General features: G+C 50.3%; 1 protein-coding gene and 1 long non-coding RNA gene across 6 annotated transcripts in view; both read left to right on the top strand.

Moving 5' to 3' along the window:
- The first annotated feature begins 388 nt into the window (after positions 1–388).
- Positions 389–23158, top strand: part of LRRC1 (leucine rich repeat containing 1) — a 127785-nt gene continuing 105015 nt past the window's right edge. For 3 of the 5 annotated variants that reach the window (XM_027126895.1, XM_027126893.1, XM_027126898.1), the window contains exon 1: positions 624–810. In XM_027126895.1, the coding sequence (XP_026982696.1) occupies positions 652–810 (159 nt within the window). In that variant the 5' untranslated portion in view covers positions 624–651. Of the gene's footprint in view, positions 811–12068; positions 12211–23158 lie in introns of those variants that run through there. The other 2 variants (XM_027126896.1, XM_027126894.1) reach the window with 2 other exon arrangements.
- Positions 2154–8342, top strand: LOC113630957 (uncharacterized). Its single transcript, XR_003437149.1, has 3 exons — positions 2154–2168; positions 3559–3572; positions 8240–8342. It is a non-coding gene; the product is annotated as an uncharacterized LOC113630957 (long non-coding RNA).

Here is a 23158-nt window from a genome sequence, read left to right as displayed (position 1 = left end):
CTTGGGGCTCCGGCCGCCCACGGCGCGCAAGGTACGCTTCGGGGCGGTCCCGCCTGACCCCGGAAGGGAAAGTGGTTTTGGGGAAGGGGAGCGAGGAGAGCGAGTTAAGTAAAAGTAAAAAACAAAGTTATTCTGCTCCCCCCGGGCTGCCTCGCCCCTGCCTCTTCTTTGCCCCGGGCTCCTTCAGAGGGGCTCCCTCTGATGCCGCGACACTCCCTGGGTCCCAGCCTGAGTAGAGGGACCGCTAGCGTCTGACCGCTGCTACCCCGACCCTCCGGATCCAGGTCGCCGCGAAAACCCGGAGCGGAGCATCTCTCGGGCGGGAGCCGCCCTGGGCGCGAGCCCACTGGCGCGCATGCTCAGTCGCGCGGCGGCGGCGAGTAGGAAGCTCAGCGCGGCGGTGGCGGCTGCGGTGCGGCCGGAGGGTGGGAGGGGCGCAGCGGCGGGCGGGCGGGGGCGCGGGGCCGGGGGGGGGGGGCTCTCGCCCGAGGTTCCTGGGCGCTTTTGGGAGCGTGGAGCCCGGTGCGAGGTGCGAGCGAGCACGGGGGCCAACGAGCGCGGGGTGGGCGGCGGGCGGAGCGCAGCCGCCGGGCGGGCGGAGCGGGCGGGGAGCCTAGGTCTCCGCGGCTCGGGACCCGGCGGCGGGCGGCGATGTTCCACTGCATCCCCCTGTGGCGGTGCAACCGTCATGTGGAGACCATCGACAAGCGCCACTGCTCGCTGGTCTACGTCCCCGAGGAGATCTACCGCTACGCCCGCAGCCTGGAGGAGCTGCTGCTGGACGCCAACCAGCTCCGCGAGCTGCCGGAGGTGAGTGTCCAGCCTCACCTGCGCGCCGCCCTGGGGGAGCGCGGCCGGGCCCCGCCAGCCTCGCGCCCTCCCCTTCCCCCCACCCCGTCCCCTCCTCTCCCCTCCCCTCCCCTCTCGCCCCCTCTTCCACCTCGGGACCCGGCAGGCAGGTCCCGCGGAAACCACGTCTACGTTCATTCACCTGCTTCTTCCTCCCACACTCCTCCTCCTCCCCTCCCCTCCCCCTCCCGAAAAGTTCCTTTTCTTTGTATACAAAGCGACTTGCTGTTTTCTGAGTAGTCGTTGTAGCTTGTGCAGTTGGGAAAACGTTCTGTGCCGATAAGTAGTTTATATACATATCTAGGTACTAGTGCCCGGCACTTGTGACCGGGCAGGTGAGGAGCCAGGTGGCCGGGGCCGTTCCCGGCTGGAAGGACCGAGCGCGGCATCCGGCTCCCGGGGCGGTCTCCTTGTCTCGCATTCCCCGATCGCTGGCCGGGGCGCCTTTTCCCTTCGGCCTGGACTGGGCCGGGAGGAGGTGGGCAGCGCGCGCGAGAGCCGCGCTATCTCGGCATCTTCCGAAGAATGTGCTCCGGGCCTTATCGCGGGTGGGCCGTGCCGGGAAGAGCCGTAGCTGCCCGGGCTCCGGGACCGGCCGTGGGGGGCGGGGCAGGAGGGGGGCTGCGCGCGCGGAGCTGTGGGCAAGTGCCCTGGTGCCCTGCCTGCGTGGACCTGTTGCGTGGAAGGAGCCGCGGTGAACGTCAGCAGAGGCTCTGCCGTGTGGGCCAGCCTTGCAGCCGCCGCTCCCAGAGCGGCCAGGTTCAGCCCGCTGACTTCTGCCCTTGCAGCGATGAGTTACCTCTTCAGAGTTGTTTATGTAAATTAATCACCCTGCCGCGGCCAGGCTTGTCAAGCGACACATGCTGATTGTGCTTTAATGGAGGGTCAGGGACTGCGAACTTTTACCCTTCGAGCTTGCCCGGAAAACTTAGCTTGAGTAAGCCTGAAAGCCTGAAGGAGGAAGGTAGCCCAAATCCAGGGCTGTGCAGGAAGTCGGGGCAGTTAATCCGAAGGTGTGCAGGAAGTAGGGAGGCTGCTGGCAGGCGAGAGAGGACCTGAAGGCCCGAGCGTTGGAACTCAGATGTCTTGCAGGACCCTTTGTTAACACAAAGCCAAGACATGGTCACAGAAACACTCACCAGTCAAATGTTCTGGCATGTTAGAATGACCCGATTTGTCCTCCAGCCCGATAGAGTGTTTTAAACAGCAGAACTGTGTTTTTCTCAACATTTCAAGTGTTGTTATTCTTCTTGGATTAACTTTCCTTGGTCTGTGTAGAATTCATTGGATGGTTTGCTGTGTGCAGTGGGTGTGTGTGTGTGATTATCCTCACTAGGATCTTTGCAAAGCCCCCCAGGCTTTATTTAGCTTAGAAGCAGAAAAGCCATCCAGTTCCCTCCGGCATTATTATTTTGCGGGCATTTTCAAACACATGGTTTTGTCTGGCCTTTAGCTTCCTTAAATTTGACTTAAAAGTCATGAGTTCACTTACTGCCTTAAGTTATAATAAGTTTTAGGCATTGCTACTGCCAGGAATATAGAATACTGTATGTAATTTAATACTTTTCAAGGGCTTCAGAATAAAGTTGTTAAAGCTTGAGTGAAAAGCTGTTGGACTAGAAATGTTTCAGTGCTCTTTGTGGTGTTTTTGTTTGTTTGTTTTCTTTTGTAGAGCTGGAAGGTTTCCTGTGACTGGATTGGCTTTTCACTCCCTTCTGCAAAGTTTGTGGGTTTTTCTGTAATGTTGGGGGATTCAGCTTGGTATGGGAAATTATGGGGTTTGGATGTGTCAGGTATTTCTACTGATTCTAAATGGAAACTTCTCAGAAGCTCAAAATACAGTCTGATAGCCCTCAGTAAATACGGTAATAAACAAGCTTTTCAAAGGCTAGAAGTGGTCTGGCATATGGGTAATTGCTCTTACAGCTCTTAAAGTAGTTTCATAGTTTTCAAGTTGTGTAAAATCTGTTTCTCCCTGACTTTTCGTGTGCCTGGGTGTGTACAAGCCAGACTCCAGCAACCGCCTTCAAAACACGGATGTTTCATTCACAGTCTTTGCTTGGGCATCCGTTGTCTCCCGTCTGAGGTCTGCATAACTCATTACCGCTGCTCACTGCAGTCCTGGCCCCCTCCCCCAGCCCGTCTTCTTACCTGCCACGTCACCAGTGGGCCTTTTCTTCGGACAAACCTCCAAGGTCCTCGTGGTGGTGGCCATACCTGTATTATGTTCTCGTCTCTGCGATTCATTTGCAGCCAAAGGGGAAGCCTGCATCCCCCAACCCCAATAGCAAAAGTACACATGCTCCCCAGCCTTCAGCACTGAGAAAAGCATCTTCTCTCCCTGAAAGTCTGCAGCCTCTGATTTGCTCCAATCCCCTTGTTTTCCAAATTGAGACTCAGGATTGAAGTGACTTTCAGGGCTGTACAGCTGGTGTGATACAGTCGCTATGGCCAGCTCCCCCCCGCCCCCCACCCCACAGCTCTCCCCTTTCATGTATCTGCCAACTGAGCGGGAATCTGGACTATTGGGTTTCTCACCTCCATCAGAAGAACCTCAGTTATTTAGCCCCTCCTTGTTTACTCCTGTCATGAAAGCTTGACCTCAGTAGAGCCTTTATTGACCCTCCAGGATTTGCTAGTTGTGGGGGATACAGAGATTAAAGAAGGTTTAATCAGCAGCTTTGTGGGGAGACAGTGAGTTTAGTACAGGTGTGGTGGGTGTGGTTGGAGCGGGCGCTGCAGTTATCAGATGCCGCAGTGGTTACTGACCTAATCTGCCGACCTTTTGCTGAACCCGCACCACCGTCCTCAGCAGTGTCTCCACCCTGTGAGCCTCTCATGGCTGCAGGGGACTAGAGCCCTCACCTTTGGCCTCACTACCCCTTCCCATCCTCCAGCTGGTCCCCTCCCCCAGCCCCATCCCTTTGGGGTGTATGTTAACAGAGACACCTCGAGGTGCCCCCTTGGGAGCACGAGCTCGGCGTCCAGTGGGTCCTGCTGGGTAAACCCCTGTTTATCTGTTGAATGAAGGCTGCTGAGTCTGATGCGGATCTTTCTCCTCTGCTGCTTTCTTGTCCCCTGAAGCTCATCACTGCTCCAGCATCTGTCCTTCTCTAATGGAGTCAGAGAATATCCAGGTCTGCAGAAGTGAAGGTCATCCACGTGGTGCGGTTGTTTTGTCTTCCTCTCCTGCCTTCCTCTCTGTGTTCCTGATGACATCAGTTTTCCCCTCAATCTGTGCACGATGCTCAGATACCTTCAAACATGTGTTTACTGTGGTCTCTCTAGACCACTGCAGGGCCCGGTCTACTAGGCAGCAGACACTTGGAGTGAACACTCTCAAGCCTCTCTAGGTTAAAAAGTTGAGTTTCATCCTGTCACCTCCTCTTAGAGTTCAGTCAGTCCTTCCGTGATCGCCAGATGACATTATCTCAGATACCTGCCCCTGCCCTTCCTTCTTTCTCGTATCCTGCTTTATTTTTTCCCCTAGCCCTTAGAACATTCATCACCCCCTGATTCCAGACTGTGTCCTTGCTTGCTCGTTCTTTGTCTCCTCAGCCAGAACTTAAGCTCCGTGCCAGCAAGGGGGTTTTTGTTTGTGGCTGAACCTAGGACAGTATCTGGGACACAGTGGGCATGTCTGTTGCCTGGATGAGTCCTTACGTGCTGTCATGGGGAGATAGCCCTGTTTCTTCGCCATCGTGATTGCCTGTCCCAGACCTGACTTGTACTGTGCACTGGTCTATGGGAATTAGTAAAGACACAGATGTTCAGAATTCAGTGGTCCTGTCCTGCCTATCTGTGTTCTCCATCTCTTCTATGCTGGACGCTTTTGTATTTTGGCCGTGCGTGAGGCTTGTGGGATCTTAGTTCCCCAACCAGGGTTTGAACCTGGGCCCCTGGCAGTGAAAGCACCAAATCCTAACCTCTGGACCACCAGGGAATTCCCTTGTGCTGGACACTTTTGACCGACTTGTCTGTTTGAAATAATCTTCATGCCTTGTAAACATAATTCCTGTGTAATGAGACTTCAACCTCTTCGCCTGCGATCTGTTGAGAGGATATCCATCCCCACTTGGAATAAGTCCCTTTTGTCTTAAACCCACTGTGTTTCAGTTTAGGTCTGGCCCCCTGCACTGGCTTCTCTCCCCAGCAGTTCCATTTCTGGAGGCCGGGCCAGCCGTTCTTCCTGGCTCACAGGTTCAGGGACTTACCTTCTTGTCTCCATCCATCCTGTCACTTCTTCCTTGAGAATGCCACCTTCCCTCTGCATCTCTCTCGCCCCCAGCTGGTTTCCCCTGGATCCCTGCTGTGCGTGGCTGGCCTTCCTCTGCAGAGGCTCTCAGGGCTGGTCTGGAAGGAGCAGGGGGCATGGCTGCTGGAATCAGTTTAGGTGCTGCTCCATCACTTTCATTCTTTCTTCAAGCCTCAGTTTCCTCACGTGTCACAGTAGCACCTACTTTATAGGGTGGTTCTTGGGACTGAAGAGAGAATGCACCCAGAACACGTACAGTTAGGTCTGTGATGTCTAAGATCTTTCTGGATACTATGGCAAGACGCTTTTATTAGGAAACCATGGTTTTTTTCCCATATAACAAATTTATAGTATTTATACAGTTACTCAGTTCTTTCACCAGAATATAATATTTCCTTGATTTTTGAGGAAACAATGTGTTTTAAACTAGAGTTTAAAGACATCTTCCTGGGAATTTGCAAGTTATTTTTTAAAACCAAAAGTAAATTTTTAATATTCTTTTAAATAATAATTAAAAAAATCATAGATTCTGTAACATCCAGGTGACCTTCCAGATGAGGCGTGTCATAAAGATTTCCTGCCAGTGTTAGACTGCGCACCCCTTTGATCGTCTGTTGCACACCCCTTTGCTTGTCTGTAGCGAAGGGGAAAGGACAGATGTGGACTTATCGCAGAAATTGTGTTTTGGGGTCAGACGAGGGCTGGAAATTCATGAACAAAGGGTTCACGACAGTCCGTTAGAGAAGAGCGGTGGCTGGCTGGCTGAGGGGATTCCAGCCCCGCGGTGGTAGAGCCCCACAGAGTTGCCAGGAACTCTCCCAGGTATTCTTGTACTTAACACACTGTGTGAGCAGTCGAGCACACGGAACAAAATTGCATCATTATCATACGTCACGTTCAACGAAAGCTGAGCTCTCTTTTATTGGTTTTTATCCAATTTTTACATTGTCTCACCTTACAGTTTTATAAGGGCTAAAGCGTATGAAGCTTTAGATTTGGACAGACTTAAGTAGCATTGTAATGAAAATAATTTAAGGCAAAGCCCAGGAGGAAGGGCATCCAAGAGAGCACTTGCCCCTGAGAGCCGTGACCTGCACATTTCTCAAGTTAGGGAAACTTAAGTTCTGCTTTCTCAGAGAGCCTGCTGCTGTTACACAGTTTAGCTCTTGGTTGTTTTCCTGTTCTGTTCCGTGTTAGTCCAGTGCCCTTCCCTCATCTCCTGTTCCCTCCCCCCCCACCCCCGCTTTACAGGTGAGGAAACTGAGGCCTGGGGAAGATGTCATTTGCCCCAGGTTGGTGGACGTTGGAGTGTCTTTGATTAACTTTGAGTATCAGCTACTTATTAATAATATTCTACTAGACGCCACTTTCTGAGATTTTACTGAGCTCCAAACATTGCATTAAGTTCTCTCTAGAAATTATTTCCCTTAAATGGAATCACCACTCACTTTAGCCCTTATATTTCTAGTTTTGCCAGTGTGGGCACCGAGACTTACTTAGGGAGTTGTTTCGGAGGCTCGTGTAAGGAACTGGGCCAAGGTCAGCTGTGGAGCCAGGGTGTGCCTCCAGCTCCGTGTCACTTGCCCCTGGGGATGGGGCCTGGCCCTGTGACAGCTCTGAGGCATCTCCCTCTTTGGGGAGATGAGGGAAAACTTCAGAGGGAGTGACATTCATGTTAGAAGAAAGAAAAAACCTGTCGTGGTCGTCAAAGCCCATCCTTCCCAGGTGGCTCGAGCGAGGCTGCCCAAGTGGTCGCGGGACTGGAGAGGGGCCAGGCGGGATCTGGACGGTGTGTCAGGAGAGGCGCCGCACAGGTGGACCTCTCTTCTGGGAAGGTGGTCCTGGGAGGAGCAGAGGATGCTGTCAAGAGCTGCTGTGGTGGTCTGGGTGGGAGGAAACCACCCGGCACCTGTGGGGTGGGCAAGGTGGGATGGATCGTGTCATCAAGGACGTTGGGGGCGGGGGTGGTTTCCTGCCCTCTGGTCCAGCACTGTTTCTCCTCTTCCCCCTGCCATGTTGTGCTGACTGCCTGAGGCCCTTCATCAGGGCTCGGGGGACACTAAGCACAAAGCATTTACCTCCTTGTTGTGGACACATTTTCCTCGATTGTGGGGCGTGTCAGCATTGAACTTGTAAATTGCTCGCTAAGCTGTGTATGTAGGCATTGGCTTAGGGGAGAGATGGACGGCCAGAGGTGCTGGGGGTGGGAAGAGTTTTTTTTTTTTTTTTTTGGTTTCAGTTGAATTGGGTCATCAAGTTGATAAAATTGCAGCCATAGTAACACTGGAGATCCTGTGGGTTCTTTTTTCCCAAGTAACATGAGTATATGTTATGTGTGTACTGGACCACGGACCTCAGTTTCCTCTGTCCTCTGTTGCTGCTTTAAAACACTGATGCTTGGAGCCTTTTGATTTCCAGAGTCACTTGAAGTCAACTCATTGCTGAAATGTTGCAAAAAAAATTGCTCAATTCTTTGAGAAAAAGTAAAACTATTCACTTAATAAACCTTTCCTAGAGTTGAGAAAGTTGAGTCATGCTGGTAACGGCAAAATGAACCCATTTCCCCAGTCCCCCTCCCCTCTTCCCAGGGGCTTCCAGAGAGAAGGGTCCACTTCGGCCCCTCTCACAGCTTCCGGAGCGTTATCCTCTCTGCCAAAAATTGCAGCTTCTGTAACTCTGATACTTGTGTACTTGGGATTTCCTTAAAAAGGACCCTTTACGCAGGCTTGAAATTTGGGGGGTAAAGCATAGCTGATATTTACACAAGAGGGTCAGAAATAGCAGGGTAAACATTTCTCAGCAGTGATGACAAAAATCCCAACCATGGTCTCGCCGAGCCATGAACGGAAGCGTTGGGCTCTTCTGGGTGTGGATCTAGTGAGGCTGCAGGCTTCTCTTTGCTCACAGAAGTCTAAAGGAAGTTTGCCTATTTTAGGATTTTCCCCGGAACACGGGGCTAGATGTTTGTCCTCCACTTCATGGAATAGTTATGAGGGGCGATGAGATCATGGGCCAGATCTTAGTAAATGCACAGGAGAAACTGCTGGATGTCCATTTACTTTCTCTTGGGTATTATTTAGTGGACAGGGATGGTAATTTACTATTGCATGTGGTATTTTAGAAGATCTAATCGAGTTTGTGTGTGTGTGTGTGTGTATGTTCCTGTAGTGTAAAATACTTCGAATTTCTAGAAGTAAGATGGAATACTAATTTTTTTTTTTTTTTTGCTTATCACTGTCTGAAAGAATTTCCTTATCCAGGCTGTAACTTCTAGATTCCAGAGAATTTGACTCAGTTGGGAGACATTTGGCATTTCTGTTTCCGAGAACCACAAGGCATGGATTTGTCATGTGGTGGGTGGAAGGTGTTACACCTAATTGCAGTGTGTTACAGACTGATTCCTGGATAGCTTGGCCTCCCATCCTGACCGCTCTGGTCACCTTTCTTTCCACAATCCACACCCACTTCTGGGGGAGAGATAATCGGAGGGACTATCAGCTGACTTGTGGTGGACGTGGGGAGCTTGTCAGATGAGCAGCTGTGAAGCCCAGAAAGGAGCTGCCAAACCTCTGAGGAGGTGACCTGGGCTCTGACTGCCTGACCTGATGTGGAAGATGCTGAGGCCTCTGAGGCTCATGCTGTTAGTGCAAGCTGCCTGAATTTGATTATGATGTGGCCTTGTTTTGTCTTGTTATTATGTGTTGGATGCATAGAAGAATTCAAAGAATAAAAAATGTGACATTTTCCTTGATTTCCTCCAAGTGATACCAGACATGAACAATTTTAGAACATATCCTTATAGACTTTTCCTCTTCACATACCACCATATATTTATCATTGTTAAAAGGAAAAGAGGAGTCCTATATAAATTACTTCTATATAAGTTACTATATAAGTTGCGTCACCACTTGCTGTTTTGTACTTAACTCCGTGTCCTGGATGTCTTCTGTGTCAGTATGTATAGATGTATGTTAACATCAGTGCTGGTGCTGTAGGTTCCCTTATATAGGATATACCATAATTTATTTATTTCACCATTCTCCTATCGCTGGACATCTAAATTGTTCCAAATTTTTGCAGCGATGAACTACACTAGATTGAATGTTCTTGTTCATATTACTTTGTACACACATGCAAACGTTTCTTTGCATGGGTTCAAGGTGCGTAATCCTGGGATGAAAGGGTACATACTTTACAAATTTCAGTAGATGTTGCTAGCTTGTCAAAGATGATTATTTTTTAAATCTGAGTTGGGTGGAGGCCTAGTGATAGGAGACATCTACCCACCTTACAGCTAAACAAGTGCAAGACGAGTGAGGTAAAGTGATGGATCAGAGCAAAATGAACATGTGGGCGGTCCTCTCCCACTCCTGGCTCCAGGTCCTGTGCTCTTTCGGGGGGCTGGAGAAATAGGTGGGGAGATGGGTTCTGTCATCTCTGCCCCCTCTCTCCTCGACTGGGGCTGTTTCCCAGAGACCTGGGAAGACCCTTGGGTGGGCTTCCGTCAATCCGATATTCGTTCCGGGTCTTTGGAAGACCGACACCTAATGCTTGCATTCAGGTGGCTTATGCTGTTTAGTCGGGCAGAGAGGTTGGCGTCACGGAATTCCTAATGTGGGTTGATTTGGTTTCTGGAGCAGAAGGGCAGGGCAGCATGCAGGCTGTGGGGGGCCGGTCAGCCCCTCCCTCCGTCCCTTCTACTGATGTGTTGCTTCTGGCCTGGATCTCTTGCTTGTCAGGAAATTGTGTAGCGTTGGTTAGGAGATCGACCCCTTAGCTGTGACACCTGGGACAAGTAACTCAGCCTCACTGGGCCTCAGTTTGCTCATCTGTACAAAGGTACTAATAGACTCCACTTCCTGTGTGTGAAGAGTAAATGGGTTACTATGTGTGCTGGAAACGGTGTCTGTTACATAGACAGCACCCAATCAAATCTGCTGGCTGTTGTCATCGTTCTTGGCTGTTTTGTGAGAGAGGCTTCAAAGCCCTTCGTCCTATCTTCTTCAAATCCTGTCTCAATTCTTGGTGGGAGAGATCTTTCTAAAACACAGATGTGATGGGTGACTTCCTGCTGCAGTGGCTCCTGGCCTGCAGGATACAGCCTGGCTCTTCTACCTTATCTCGCATCTCTTCCCTGCTTGAACCTTGCGTTTCAGCAGCACTTAGCTGCCCTTGGTTACCAGTCTTTTCATGCCTCAGTCTTCAATTTTGTGCTCTGTCTCCTGGGAGTTCCTCTTTGTTGGCTTCTTTGTCTGCCTCCCTGCTGGTCATCCCGTGGGACACAGCTCAGGCGATCACTTTCCTCTGAGAACACTTCCCTTCCCTCTTCTCTGGTTTCTGGGGACACCTGTGTCCTTACTGTTACCTCTTTGAAATGATCTCTGTCCCCCATCGAAGCCACAACACACCTTTTCTTCTTTGCTTTCCTGCTGCGTCACAGAGCAGACATTGAAGACATATTCGAGCAGCATTCTTGGGGACGTTTTCAGCCCTTTTGGCAAGTGGATTTAGAAATGGGTTGGGGGCAGACTGTAAGTTGAGCTTGCCGATTACTCCATGAAGAGCCGGGCTTTCTGCCATCCTTGCTTGTATGGATGGCGTCATGGTGGTGGTAGCACTGGTCTTGCAGTTGGATAGCCCTGGGCCTGTGTCCGTGCTCTGACTGACACTAGCACTGACCTTGGGCAATTCACATAATCTCTCGAGCCTCAGTTTCCTTATTTGTCTTGAAGAGGTGGTGTTAGTGATGTTCAAGGTCTCTTTGAGTCCTGACCTCCCTGGATGCTAATTTTATGATGTTTTATGACTTGATGCCACAGCGCTAACCTGAGGGGAGTGGTCCCCACTTGTGCATGTGACCCATGAGGTTGCTCAGTGAGGTTTAGTAGAACCACAAGTCCAGGCTTAATCATTATAATCAAGGATTCGATAATAAGGAGAAGCTGTTCCAAACGCTTACCCTCCTGTGGTCAGTTGTTGATTCCCAGAACCAATTAAGGGAAAAAGATCAGCAGATTTTCTTTGGTTAAAACACAGACACACAGACACAGACACACAGACACAGACACACACACAAAGACACACACACACAGACACACACACAGACACACACACACGGACACACACACACACGGACACACACACAGACACACACACACACACGGACACACACACACAGACACACACACACACGGACACACACACACAGACACACAAACACAGACACAGACACACACACACAGACACACATACACAGACACACAGACACAGACACAGACACACGGACACACACAGACACACAGACACACACACACACACGGACACACACACACACAGACATACACAGACACACACACACAGGCACACACACACACAGACACACAGCCCCCAACAACCTCTGAACACTGAGTTTTTTCCCCTGTGTCAGTTGCGTGCTCCCAGCTTGTAGAAGTGAGGTAGAATAGGCACCTTGGCTGGGGCTTTTTGTCTCCTTTTTAAATGAACTCAAGCAGAGTTCAGAGGCGGTTGTTTGAAAGTTCACTCTGGGTTGATGTGAGCACCCGAGAGACTGTATTTTGGGAAACCTAATTTGGGGACTGATGATTAAGGAATATCTATGAGTTAAAATCAGACTGAGGTGGCTTTTCGAGGAGTATATTAGGATCAAAAGCTACAGCCTTCTACTCTTCTGCTGAAATTTGCTTTCCTGACTAGATGTTGGTGTCAGGCTTCCCAGGCAGTGTGATTCAGGAGTGGGGGTTTGGGGGGTCAATCTCTGCTGGGTCCTGGCAGACCCTCCCTCCCCCTTCCCCTATGCACCCTGCATCTTTATTATTTATTTATTTATTTATTTATTTTTTGTGGTACGCGGGCCTCTCATTGTTGTGGCCTCTCCCGTCGTGGAGCACAGGCTCCGGACGCGCAGGCTCAGCGGCCATGGCTCACGGGCCCAGCTGCTCCGCGGCATGTGGGATCTTCCCGGACCGGGGCATGAACCCGTGTCCCCTGCGTCGGCAGGCGGACTCTCAACCACTGCGCCACCAGGGAAGCCCCCTGCATCTTTATTGAGTGCCAGCTGTGCTACAGGCATCCTTCTGTCTGGCAAGGTGGGTATTTTGCCTTGTCCTAACGGAGCTTCCATTCCAGGTAAGGGAGACCGCTGGTAAATGGATAAGCAAATAAGAATTTCAGATAGTGATCAGAGCTATAAAGCAAACCAAATTGGGGAAATGTGGTTGAGAGCCATGGATAGGTTTCTGTTTATTCCGAGAATACCTCTCCCAGGAGGGGACCCTTGCCCTGATGCGGTGAGGCAGCTGTGTGAACAGTGCAGGGCTCCTTGCAAAGGCTCGGGATGAGTTTGGGGTGTTTGTGGGCAGAACGAAGGTCAGTGTGGCTGGTATGACAGGGCGGGGGGTGGAAAATCAAGGTAAAGATGTTGGTGGGGTTAATGTATGTCGGAGCTCAGAGACCCCGGTGAGGAGTTTGGATTTTTTTTCACCAATTGGAAGTATGGCAGATGGTAAGCCTATAGATATCTGATTTGTGTTTTAGAAGTTCACTCTGCTGGCAGGTGAGAGTTTAGTCTCGAGGGAGGAAGGGTTCACAGAGCAGAGAGACCTGGAGAACTGATGGGTTCTGGACCGGGGTGGTAGCAGTGAGTGATGAGATTTATCTTGGGGGTACAGTCAACAGAACCTGCTGATGTATTGGATGTACGTTTCTGGGTTTATCAACTGGGGTGCTGGCAGAGCCTTTCCGGGGTTTGGGAGGACCAGGAAAGGGAGTATAGTGGCCTAGGACCTGGTAAGTCCTTGAGTTGGGGTGTGGTGAAGTGTTTATGAGACCCAGAACTTAGGGGTGGAAGCCTGGGTATCAATAATTATAATAAAGACAGCAGACATTTTTTGAGCAATGTGCCCCGAGCTGTGCTTTGCCTAAACACTTCCCATGATGAACTCATTCAATCCTCACAACAAACATAAATAGCTTTATTATCCTCTTGGGGACACCAGGACGCGGAGATATGACTTAACTTGCTGAAGTCACACAGCTAGTACGAGCAGAGCCGGGGGTCACAGTGGGGCTGTCTGGTTCAGGAGCCAGTATTCCTAACCACTGGACCGTCTTTCCTCAAGGTCACACGCACAGAGACCACGTCTTTGGTGCCAAAAGCCACCTGATGGGCCAGGAGTTGCGTCCACTCTGGGAAAGGGGACAGAGACACCTGTGCCCCCTGGGTTATTTTTGAACTGTTAAGAAAAAGAGCACTGAGCTGAAATATTTTAAAAATTAGGTCACCAAATATTAATGTGCTTATTCACGCTTAATCTTTCAAAGAAGATTAGTGGCACCCATTTTGGGGGGCTGGATTTTTTTTTACCTTCAGGAGAGAAAATGAGCGCTGGTTTTATCCTAGGAGTGTCTCCATTATAATTCTGCTGCCAATAATTCAGCTATTATACTGTTGATCTCTGTTGTCAAAGCATGATATCAAGTGATTAGTTCATGAGGCAGTTACGAGTCTTGACTGTAAAGGTCAGACTCATAAAGAGGTTCTAATGTACTTTCTGGAAGTATACACATTCCAATACTGCTACACATGGTAGGTTAATAGAAGCTATGCGTCTTATAGGAGATGCACCTTACCTAGTAGCATGTGACAGTAATTCACCTACCTTGATTTGCGATAACTTGGTTCTAAAATGGCAAGAGGCGGTAGAGGAAAGTGTCACGTTCTCTCTGATGATGGTGGTGATTCAGTGAAGTTACACAGAGGCCAAGAGAAAGCAAGCCCTACCCCCACTCTTCAACCTCACCCATGCCCACCCCTCTTTAGCACTTACTGTTCGAAAAGAAAATATCTCTCAAGATGTCTTTGTCAGGCAAGTAGAGCAGGGGGTAATTGCTTGTGAGGTGTAGTTCCTGTAGTCTTTAAAAATTTCTATATTCTAAAATGTTTGATTTCGACATTCGGGTTTAGGTCCAAAGTAAGGTAACGTCTATAGTTTCAGCTCACTGGTCATTTCCCCTCATAGAGGGTTTCAGCCTTGAAGAAACAGGAGCGCCTTTGGAATATTCTTGTCTGCGAGTGACAAACATCTCAACCTAAGATGCCTTAAGTGACAGAGGCACTTAGGGCCCTCACGTGTCAGGAGGCCCGAAGGAAAGTTAGGGTTGGTTTAGCAGGTCGGCAGTGCCGGGCACTGAGGGGACTCCTGAGTGACCTGCAGTTCCTCGTATGGTGGCACCCGGGGATGGGCGTATGCAGAGTCACGGGTGGACCCTGGACTCTTTTTCTGGCCTCTAGTGGGAGGCAGGGAGGCAGGGAAGGTGAGGGGTAGGAATACGGGGTGGGGATGGGTGTGGCTGCAGTGCTCCTGAAAGGAGGAGGGGCAGAGACGGTGCCGCCTGCTGGCCCTTGCAGATGCCCTCCTTTTGTGACGTCTCTCTCGTTTAACGCTGTGTCTTCTGCCAGAAACACAGGGACCGGCTGCTGAGGAAAAGTCTCTGGCAGGATTGATTTCTGTTCCAAGGTATTCTTAAGAAAAAGAAAAGCTTGGACATGTCGATGTTTTCCCTAGGTTTCCTTCTCACTATGTGTGAGAGAAAATTTGTGAGAGAAGAAAAAATAAGTCAAGAAGATATTATAAAGATTGAATTACCAGATATACTTATTTTCTAAGTTGTTAAATGCTAACATGCTAAGTACATTTTAGTACTTTCTGACTGTGGTCTTTAATGGTTAAATTTCTGTGACTCAGTGGTCTCGCGTCTTCCAGACCTCCGTGCCTGTCGGTTGCTGTGCGCTCCACTCAGAAACCTCTTCTCCAGGGCAGATGCTGCCTCCTCTGAGAAGCCCTCCCAGCTGTGCAGCCATACCCATGACCCCATGTCCCCGTAACCACCCCCCTCCCTCCCCCCCCCCCCCCCCCCCCCGCCGCAGTCCCTCTTGACTCACCTCTCTCTTGCTGTTCCTCAGGGTTAGACTTAGCTGTGCATTTGTTTGTTTCTCTCGGTTTGTCATCAGGGACTTGTTTTATGCATCTCTGTCTCAGGCAGTGGGGAACTCAGTGCTTTATTCACAGGAAATGTTCAAAAAATGTCTGTTGCATTGAAAAAAATTTTTTTATGGGGTAGCTGAGATACATAAACCCTCGGACATTTCCCTTTGGTGCCACAGCGTGGTGGGTTACTCCGAGGGACCGGTGGTGCCGCAGTCCAGCCTCAGTCAAGTTCAGCCTGGGCCTGGTGTCCCTGGAGGGACCCGCCGGCAGCCAGCGGGGCGTGTGGTGGGGCTTTGCTCTGCACTCGGGTGGGAGGCTGGGGCTGAGGCAGGGTCCAGGGAGAACACAGCATTGGTCCTGCTCAGGCCTGTGTCTTTGCAGAGGTGTGCATGAGGAGTGAGATGGCCAGGCGGTGCGGAAGGTCTGCCCATGCGCTGGACCGCCTGCCCTCGCCTTGGAAGAGCGGAGGGAAACCTCAGCTACGGTTTTGAAAACACCCAGTGGAGCTCTTTGCTGACCGCCTACCGTGTTTCAGATGCACAGCTAGGCACGTACTCAGGATTTGCCTGGTCCTCAGGTCAGCCTTATGTGGGAGGGTTTTTAAAGGCCCCATTTTACAGATGAGAACACAGAAGCTGAGCCCTTGCCTGAGGTCCCCCATGTGGGAAACAGCCTGGTGGGAAGTCCAGGCCCGGGGGCTCCAGAGGCCCTGCTTTTTCATGCCATGTTCTCATTTGGTAGAGCCAGGCCGGGGGCCCTGAGATCAACACGCAGCTCACGTGTGTTGAAAGGCCAGTGCATTTATTAGGTACTGGGCGTGCAAAAGTGAGCAGGGGCATCTGACACCCGGGCACGTTGTGCCGAGCCCGTGGAGCTGGTGGCACAGGCTTCCTAGGGGTGGAGGGAGGGGTGTACAACCCAGCCACGTTTTTAAGGAGAGGGGTCAGGACAGCCGGAGCCCCGTTGTGAGTGGCTGTGAAAGCCAGGGTCAGGAGGCTGGTCCTTATTTCGTCGTGGAGGCGTGTCGTCAGTGGAATTTCAGGAAGCCCCGGGGCTCTGATCAGACTTGTGTGGAGACGGCTCAGCCTGTTGGCAGCCTGTGCGCGGATTTTCAGGGGAGCGGGACAGGGGCAGGGTTTGGTGACGGACTGGCTTGGAGGGTCTGGGATCAAGGATAACGGCTGAGTTTTCAGCTTGAGGAACTGGGTACCACCCTCAGAATTGGAGGACCGAGGGAAAGGGTGCGTGTGGTTAATAAAAGATCAGGGCTGGGGGCTTCAGTATTCTCAGTGGAGGACGGGGTGGGGCACCTGAAAGGTGAGGGAGGAGGGGGCGGGGGGGGGCTCAGGGCATTCCTGGGTGGGTGTGAATTCCCGGGGGCGCCTTTGGCCTTCGTGGGTTGTTCTGTTTTCCTCCAGAAGGCTCAGCTCTACTGGCCTGGGATAGAGGAGGGTGGGGTGTAGGTGCCCAGTCCACCTGCGGGGGAGGCCGGCAGGATGAGAGGGTGTGAGGCCCCTGAGGTTTCTGATGCGTAAGGTTTGGGATGCTGTTTCGTTGGGGAGAGGGGGAGGTTCCTGCAAGGGGAGAGGGTCGAGGAGAAGCAGAGGTGGAGGTCGTGGGAGAGGTTGTGGCAGGTCTGGAATATCGGAGTCGAGGTGAGTGACAGGAAGCAGCTGGAGGGGGGTCAGCGTTCCAGGGTGTGACCAGGTGAGGATGGTGACGCCCAGGGTGTGGTGGTCACTAGCCTCAAGGAAGCCGGGGGCTGCGAGGCTCGCCTGTCTCAGGATCAGCTGTGCAGTGACAGGTGGGGGGCGTGGGATGGGGAGGTCCAGCCTGAGACAGGCCCGTGGGCAGGAGGCGCCCACGCCCCATCTGGAGGGGATGCCCCCACCTGACCAACCCAAGGTGGGGATGAGGGCCTCCTGCTACTGCCTAACTCAGTGCTTTGTTTTTCTTTTGCTGGAAAACAAGATTTTCTATGTGAGGTCTCCTGATTTCTAATTGTTGACATCTTATTAAACAATTTAAAAACCACACTGTGTATCAAGTGCATGGGTTGGGTTTGGCTGGGCTCCTGTCGTCCCCTCTGCTCTACAGACCCTAGGACTTTGCAGGGGTTCGGGGGTGACTGGGAACTGGAGCCCACTGTCTCGGTAGCTCCGCGCCTTCCTGGGCATCGCCTTCTGTTTGGAGGATGGAGGTTTTAAAGATAAAGACCTAACTAGCTAATTAGCTTCCCAGTGGGAGCTAATAGGGGGGTGATAGTAATCTGAAGCCTTTGGCTCAAGTGAACTGCAGATCCTGATAAAAATGTGTGAGCAGTCCCGCTCCTTTCCTCTGGACAGAGTGTCCCTCTTTGGCAATCCTGTTTCTTTTTCCTTTTTTCTAGTTTGCTTCTTGACTTGTCCTTCCTCTTTTGCTTCCTTACAGCATTTTCTTTCCTTACCCTTTTGCCCATCTCTTCTTTCCATATTTACTTTCTCCCCAGTTCATTTTCTCACAGAGTTCGGCTCAAGTTAGTTGGCTAAAGCAATGTGTAGATCAATTTTTTGGGGTGTTGGTTCAGTAAGCTTTTATGTTCTATTTTCTTAGTTCTCAAACTTGGCGAATGAGCTGTAACGTAGGCACACGTGCATCCAAAGGCATGGTTTGCCCTTCAGATTAATCACCCTGCTGGGTTTTACTCAAATTTCAAAAACACTGTTTATCCTCAGGCCACCCACACATACCTTTGACCATCCCTGGAGTTTGCAAGTCTTTGTTCCTTTGAAGGGACATTTGATGTTTGGGACAGGCTGGGACTAAGTCTAGAGAATAAGGTTATGGATCTGTCTGGGAAATACCGTAGTTCCCTGAAGCACTGACCCGGGTCTTCTGTCTTGCTGGGTGGAGGGAGGGGCCCCAAGGTGGCTCCAGTGGGGAAGTGCCCAGATGTTGGAGCAACGGCGCCTGCCTGGGGTCTGTGCCACTTCTCTGTTCCGTTTTCAGCCTGGCTGTAAAGGCTTTGAGTCCAGACACACTGTATTTGTGAAATGATGAACCGTTAAATTTTCCCTCTTCCAAAGACATTTCACTTAGACCTGGAGTTAGGTAACGAAGGTGTGATTTCTCTTGGCCTTTGAAATACTGCAGTGGACTCCGAGACCCGTGTTACTGTCTTCGTGGGCCTTTTGGGCTCTAGGCTCTAGGTTGGGAGCCCCTGGGGTCTGGGCTCCCTCAGTGGGGACTGTAAAGAATGACGTGCATGTGGCCACACGCCGGCGCGGCTGGTTGGTGACCAGCACGCGCACGAAGCAGGTTTCCGGCCGCGCTGCCTCGTCTGGCTGCTGGCGGGCAGGCACCACAGGGGTTCAGACTTGGTTCTTTATCAGAAGCACCTGCGGAGTTCTTTGGAAACCTATGGATTCCGGAGCTGCATTTCCAGAGATTCTGATGCATTATGTGCCTGGGGAGGGTGCGCCCCAGGTGAGTGGTGCTGGGGGTCCCGCAGCCACACCCTGAGAACCACGGGCTCAGTGGGCTTTGGTTCGAATGGGTCAGGTTCCTGCCCTGCCTCCTCTGTACTGATTCCGTGGTCTTGCCGAGTTACTTCACCATCTTTGAGCCTCGTTCTCTCGTCCTTATTGTTTGTTTTTGTCTTGTTTAACTTTTTTTTAACATCTTTATTGGAGTAAATTACTTTACAATGGTGTGTTGGTTTCTGCTTTATAAAAGAGTGAATCAGCTGTACATATACATATATCCCCACATCTCCTCCCTCTTGCGTCTCCCTCCCACCCTCCCTATCCCACTCTCTAGGTGGTCACAAAGCACCGAGCTCATCTCCCTGTGCTATGCGGGTGCTTCCCACTAGCTATGTTTTACATTTGGTAGCGTATATATGTCCATGCCACTCTCTCTCGTCCTTGAAGTGAGGCTGGTGATGCCGTCTGGGGAGGGCGTTGTGAGGAGTGCAGCCGTATACACAGGGCACCTGCTCTGCTTGGCACGTGCTATGGTGCTCATCACCTAGGGTTGGAAGTCAAGGGTCTCCATCATACTCTGAACTTCTGGTGTATTTGTCAGCGGGAGTGGTTAGCTGCTTCCTCCTCTGGCCTAGAGTCCCTTCCTCTATGGGGCCCGTGGATGATGGGCCCCCTGTCCTGTTGTCCCTGGTGTTTGTTACTCAGCCTATAGGTCCAGGTGTGCCATGGGGCCCTTAGTGGCCACAACTTGAGATGTGCCCTTCTCTCGTTTTCTATTCTGCTCTCCCACTGGGCCCTTCCTCTCGCGTGCTTGCACATGTGCACACATGCGTGTACACACACGTGCACGCACAGCTGAGCTGGTCCCAAGGAGCTGTATTTGAGGCCTGGCTCAGGCCCAGTCCTCTCCCCCCAGGTCCCTGAAGCATGGTGACAGTTGTCTGTGGGCCTGGCCTGCCAGGGGGACTCTGCAGCCTGTCAGAGCTGGCTTCTGCCTGCTGGGCCTGCAGGGAACTCAGACACCAGTTTTCAGGGACAGACCTGGGTTCTCTTCTCCCTCCCCTGGGTCCACAGGCTAGTGAAGCAGGCTCAACGCACAGATAGCTGTCTCCGTGAAACTTCGTCTCAGCCAACGTGACCTTGATCTTCCTGGAAGACAGGCAGGCCAGCTTTTACGAAATGTTTTGTTTTTATCGGTTTTTAATGCTAGCCCCCAAAAAGAATGCCTTGGTTTTGCCTCAGGGTTCTGTCAAAACAAAACCCTTCCCATATCCAGGATAGAAGCAGGTTTGCCGAGGACCCGAGCACGTTGCTGTTGAGTTTCCATCTCCCCTTTGTGACTTTTGAATAACTCCGCATTCTTTTCTCACTAATCATTTAAAATCTTAACTGAAAATTTGGCTTTCATAACGTGAGCAGTTTTGGCAAATGCATGAAGGTGTGTCTGATGTAATTCCAGTCTCAGAAGCAGTTTTTAAGGAAAAGAGGCTTTAATCTTCAATGCCTTTGTCACTGGGCTGTTCACTAGATATTTTGAGGATATAAATTACGGTGAGCACAGCACCAAAGGGCACATTTTTGTTTCTCGTTTGGTATATTTCCTTATTCTTGGCTTGCTAATTATATTCGGTATAATTTAGGCTTGGACTACAAAATAGATGTTGGGTCTGTGTTCTCTGATTGTTATATACTAATACTTCTGCATTCATTACCTGATGGAATATCCAAATGTATTTTAGGAGTTGAACCCCTTCGTCTCTCTCCCAACAGGCTCTTGAATCTTAAGCAAAAGAAAGACGTGGGGAGAGAGAAATCATGGAGGTGGAAATTCTAAGTGCCTGGCGCCTATAGAAGTCAGTCAGAAGCCTTTTTTTGTGTTCGTTTGAGTTACCAAAATCAAAATAGAGCTAAACTTGTAGTCAGTGGTTTTGAATATAGCTTATTTCCACAGAATATTTAAATAGTATGTTCAAGTTCCTTATTCAAGATTTTAATAATTTTCTAGTATTCTTTGTAAACTAAGTACTTCTTTGAAAGTCAGCTCATGGGGACTAAAGGGAAGGGTGATGGATGTGTACCAGCCCTTCTTTCCTGTTCTTTCTGATTCACGCATCTTGTGAATGCTTTCCTAGGTGCCAAACAATCTGAAACAGTGTGAGGGCTCCCGAAAAACCCAGCTCTCTTCCTCTTTACAAACATTTCGTCACATTAGTTTCATGGTAAGACAGAGAAGATAGCCAGAATTTTAATTAGTGCTTCAACTTTTAAGCTAAAGAAAGTTCAGCTGGGTTGATAGTTTCGCTGCTGCCAATTGATTTTGGGGGGTAGTATTTTCTTCCCTGCCTCTGATTACAGAAGTGATACTAATGCCCATTTTGGGAACCTTGACAAACGCAGAAATGTTTAACGAGGCGGAAGAAAGTCCCCCATAATCGCACCTAAGATTCGAGTCCCTGACTTCAGTGAGAGGTGGTGATTGTCTAGAGCTCCACTGCAGGGCATCCAGCCAGCTCCCCAAGGAGCCCAGGGGCGCATCCTTCACCCTCCAGCATCCTGGCTGCCACCTGGCATTGTGGATGTCTTTCTCTCTACTGGACTCGGAGCACCTTGAGGGAAGGGCTGCCTTAGTTTTTTTTTTTTTTTTTTTTTGCGGTACGCGGGCCTATCACTGTTGTGGCCTCTCCCGTTGCGGAGCACAGGCTCCGGACGCGCAGGCTCAGCGGCCATGGCTCACGGGCCCAGCCGCTCCGCGGCATGTGGGATCCTCCCGGACCGGGGCATGAACCCGTGTTCCCTGCATCGACAGACGGACTCTCAACCACTGCGCCACCAGGGAAGCCCATGCCTTAGTTTTTGTATCCCTAGAATCTAGAGTAATGGAGGCACTCAAAAATGGTAAAGTTGAAATGAAATTCCATGCATTTTAAGCTCATACCATTGAATTACACACGGCCAGTGCTCTTTTTGGAATGTCTAGAGATATTTTAGAGAGCATTTTATATTTTGAATATGTAGTGTATGGACGTGGTAAAACATTAAGACAGCACCAAAAATGTGTATAGCGAAAAGCAAAAAGCAGTGCCCCTTCCTGAGTCCCAGGCCTGCACTTCCCTTCAGAGGAGAAAGCCACTCTTTTATTACCTTGTATCTTTCTAGAGGTAGTCTGTGCATATACAAACACCAATGCCAATTATCTTCTAAGCAACCTGCCTTTCCGATGCAGGGCAGGGGTGGACATGTGAGTGATAGGGCCCTTCTGGAAGGTGTTCCTGCACTATCGATGAAAATTGGAAGCCCAGCCCAACAATTCCAGCTCTGACATTCTGTTTGAAAAATAGAAATACCAGCGTGTCAAGATGGAGATTGAAGAATTTTTATTAATGCATTTTTGTGGTGGCCATAAAAAGGGAAAAGGAAAAGGAAATAAAGTGATTGCTTGTCAGGGAAATGATTGTGAATGAATTGTCATGCACACACAGCATGGCTATGTTGCCGTCCTTGCAAAGATGAGGTAGTGCTTTATTAAGTAGTTGTTATGGAGAAACTTTCTTGATATATTTTTATCTAAGAAAAGAAAGATGCAGAGAAGATCGTACAATATCTCCTTTTTACAAAATAATGAGAAACTCTGCATGTGGCTGTGTGTTTGTATGTTTACGTGTGATGTTATGAGCGTGGAGAAAGATGGGGGAGGGGCGAGTCAAGTCAAAAAATGCTTTCTAAATTAAATTTCTTTTTTCTTCGTTTTCTTAAAATATGCCCTGAATCTTTCCTGGAATAGGAGGCGTCCTGGTCATTGAAGTGATTTGCCAAATCTCCTTCCTTTCACTTCTAGGAAATGGACTTGGGTACTTAAATCCTCACGTAATCTCATTTCACGAGTGCTTTTATCGTTTGGGGTCCGAGTCACCAGGGAGCCCAGGGAGCAGAGCCCAGGGACACCCATGGAGTGCTAACTGCCCTGGCACCACAGGTGGCGGGTCCTGCCCTGTGCTGGAGATGCTCAGAGCCTGCATGAAAGCTCTGTGGGACCAGAAAAAAGAATTGCTGAGGCTGTGGAAGAGCCAGAGATAATTGAGGGTCCGATGGTCACTGGAGGGTCTTGCCAGAAAGGTGAGTTAAGTGGCATAGTGACCTGATGGTGAAGGCAACAGATGGAAAGGCGTCGGGGAGAAAAAGGGGGTTTGGGGGTCTCCGCTGGGTTTGTATCTCAACACATCCCTTTGTGGCCTTTCACATTTATCTTGTTAGCCTTGCCTGGATTTATGCTTGGGGCAGGTAGAGCTGGGAAGAGTGGGAGGTGTAGGTGTCGTTCAGGGGAGCCTTGGAAAGTGCTTGAAGACCTCGTGTCCCTCCCCCGCCCTCACAGAAGTGCCTACATGCTTCCTGAGTGACTGTGTATTAAGTCCTGGGAAAAAGTCTAAATTGCTATTAGCGGGACCCTAAATTATTGAGTCTTTCGTTGAGGAGGTACCTTATCTGCTCAGACATCTGTAAAGGAGTCTAGGACCTCCGCTCTGGACCAAAGTAGTGTAAATGTCAGATGGAAGGGATGCGGGCAGCGGGGGCTCTGCCTGTGTGTG

Source organism: Aethalodelphis obliquidens, unplaced genomic scaffold (genome assembly GCF_003676395.1).
Source record: "Aethalodelphis obliquidens isolate GAN/ISIS:26980383/991018 unplaced genomic scaffold, ASM367639v1 scaffold31, whole genome shotgun sequence".
Classification (NCBI taxonomy): Eukaryota; Metazoa; Chordata; class Mammalia; order Artiodactyla; family Delphinidae; genus Aethalodelphis; species Aethalodelphis obliquidens.
Note: the sequence above shows the minus strand (reverse complement) of the source record. Positions and strands in the feature narration are given on the sequence as shown.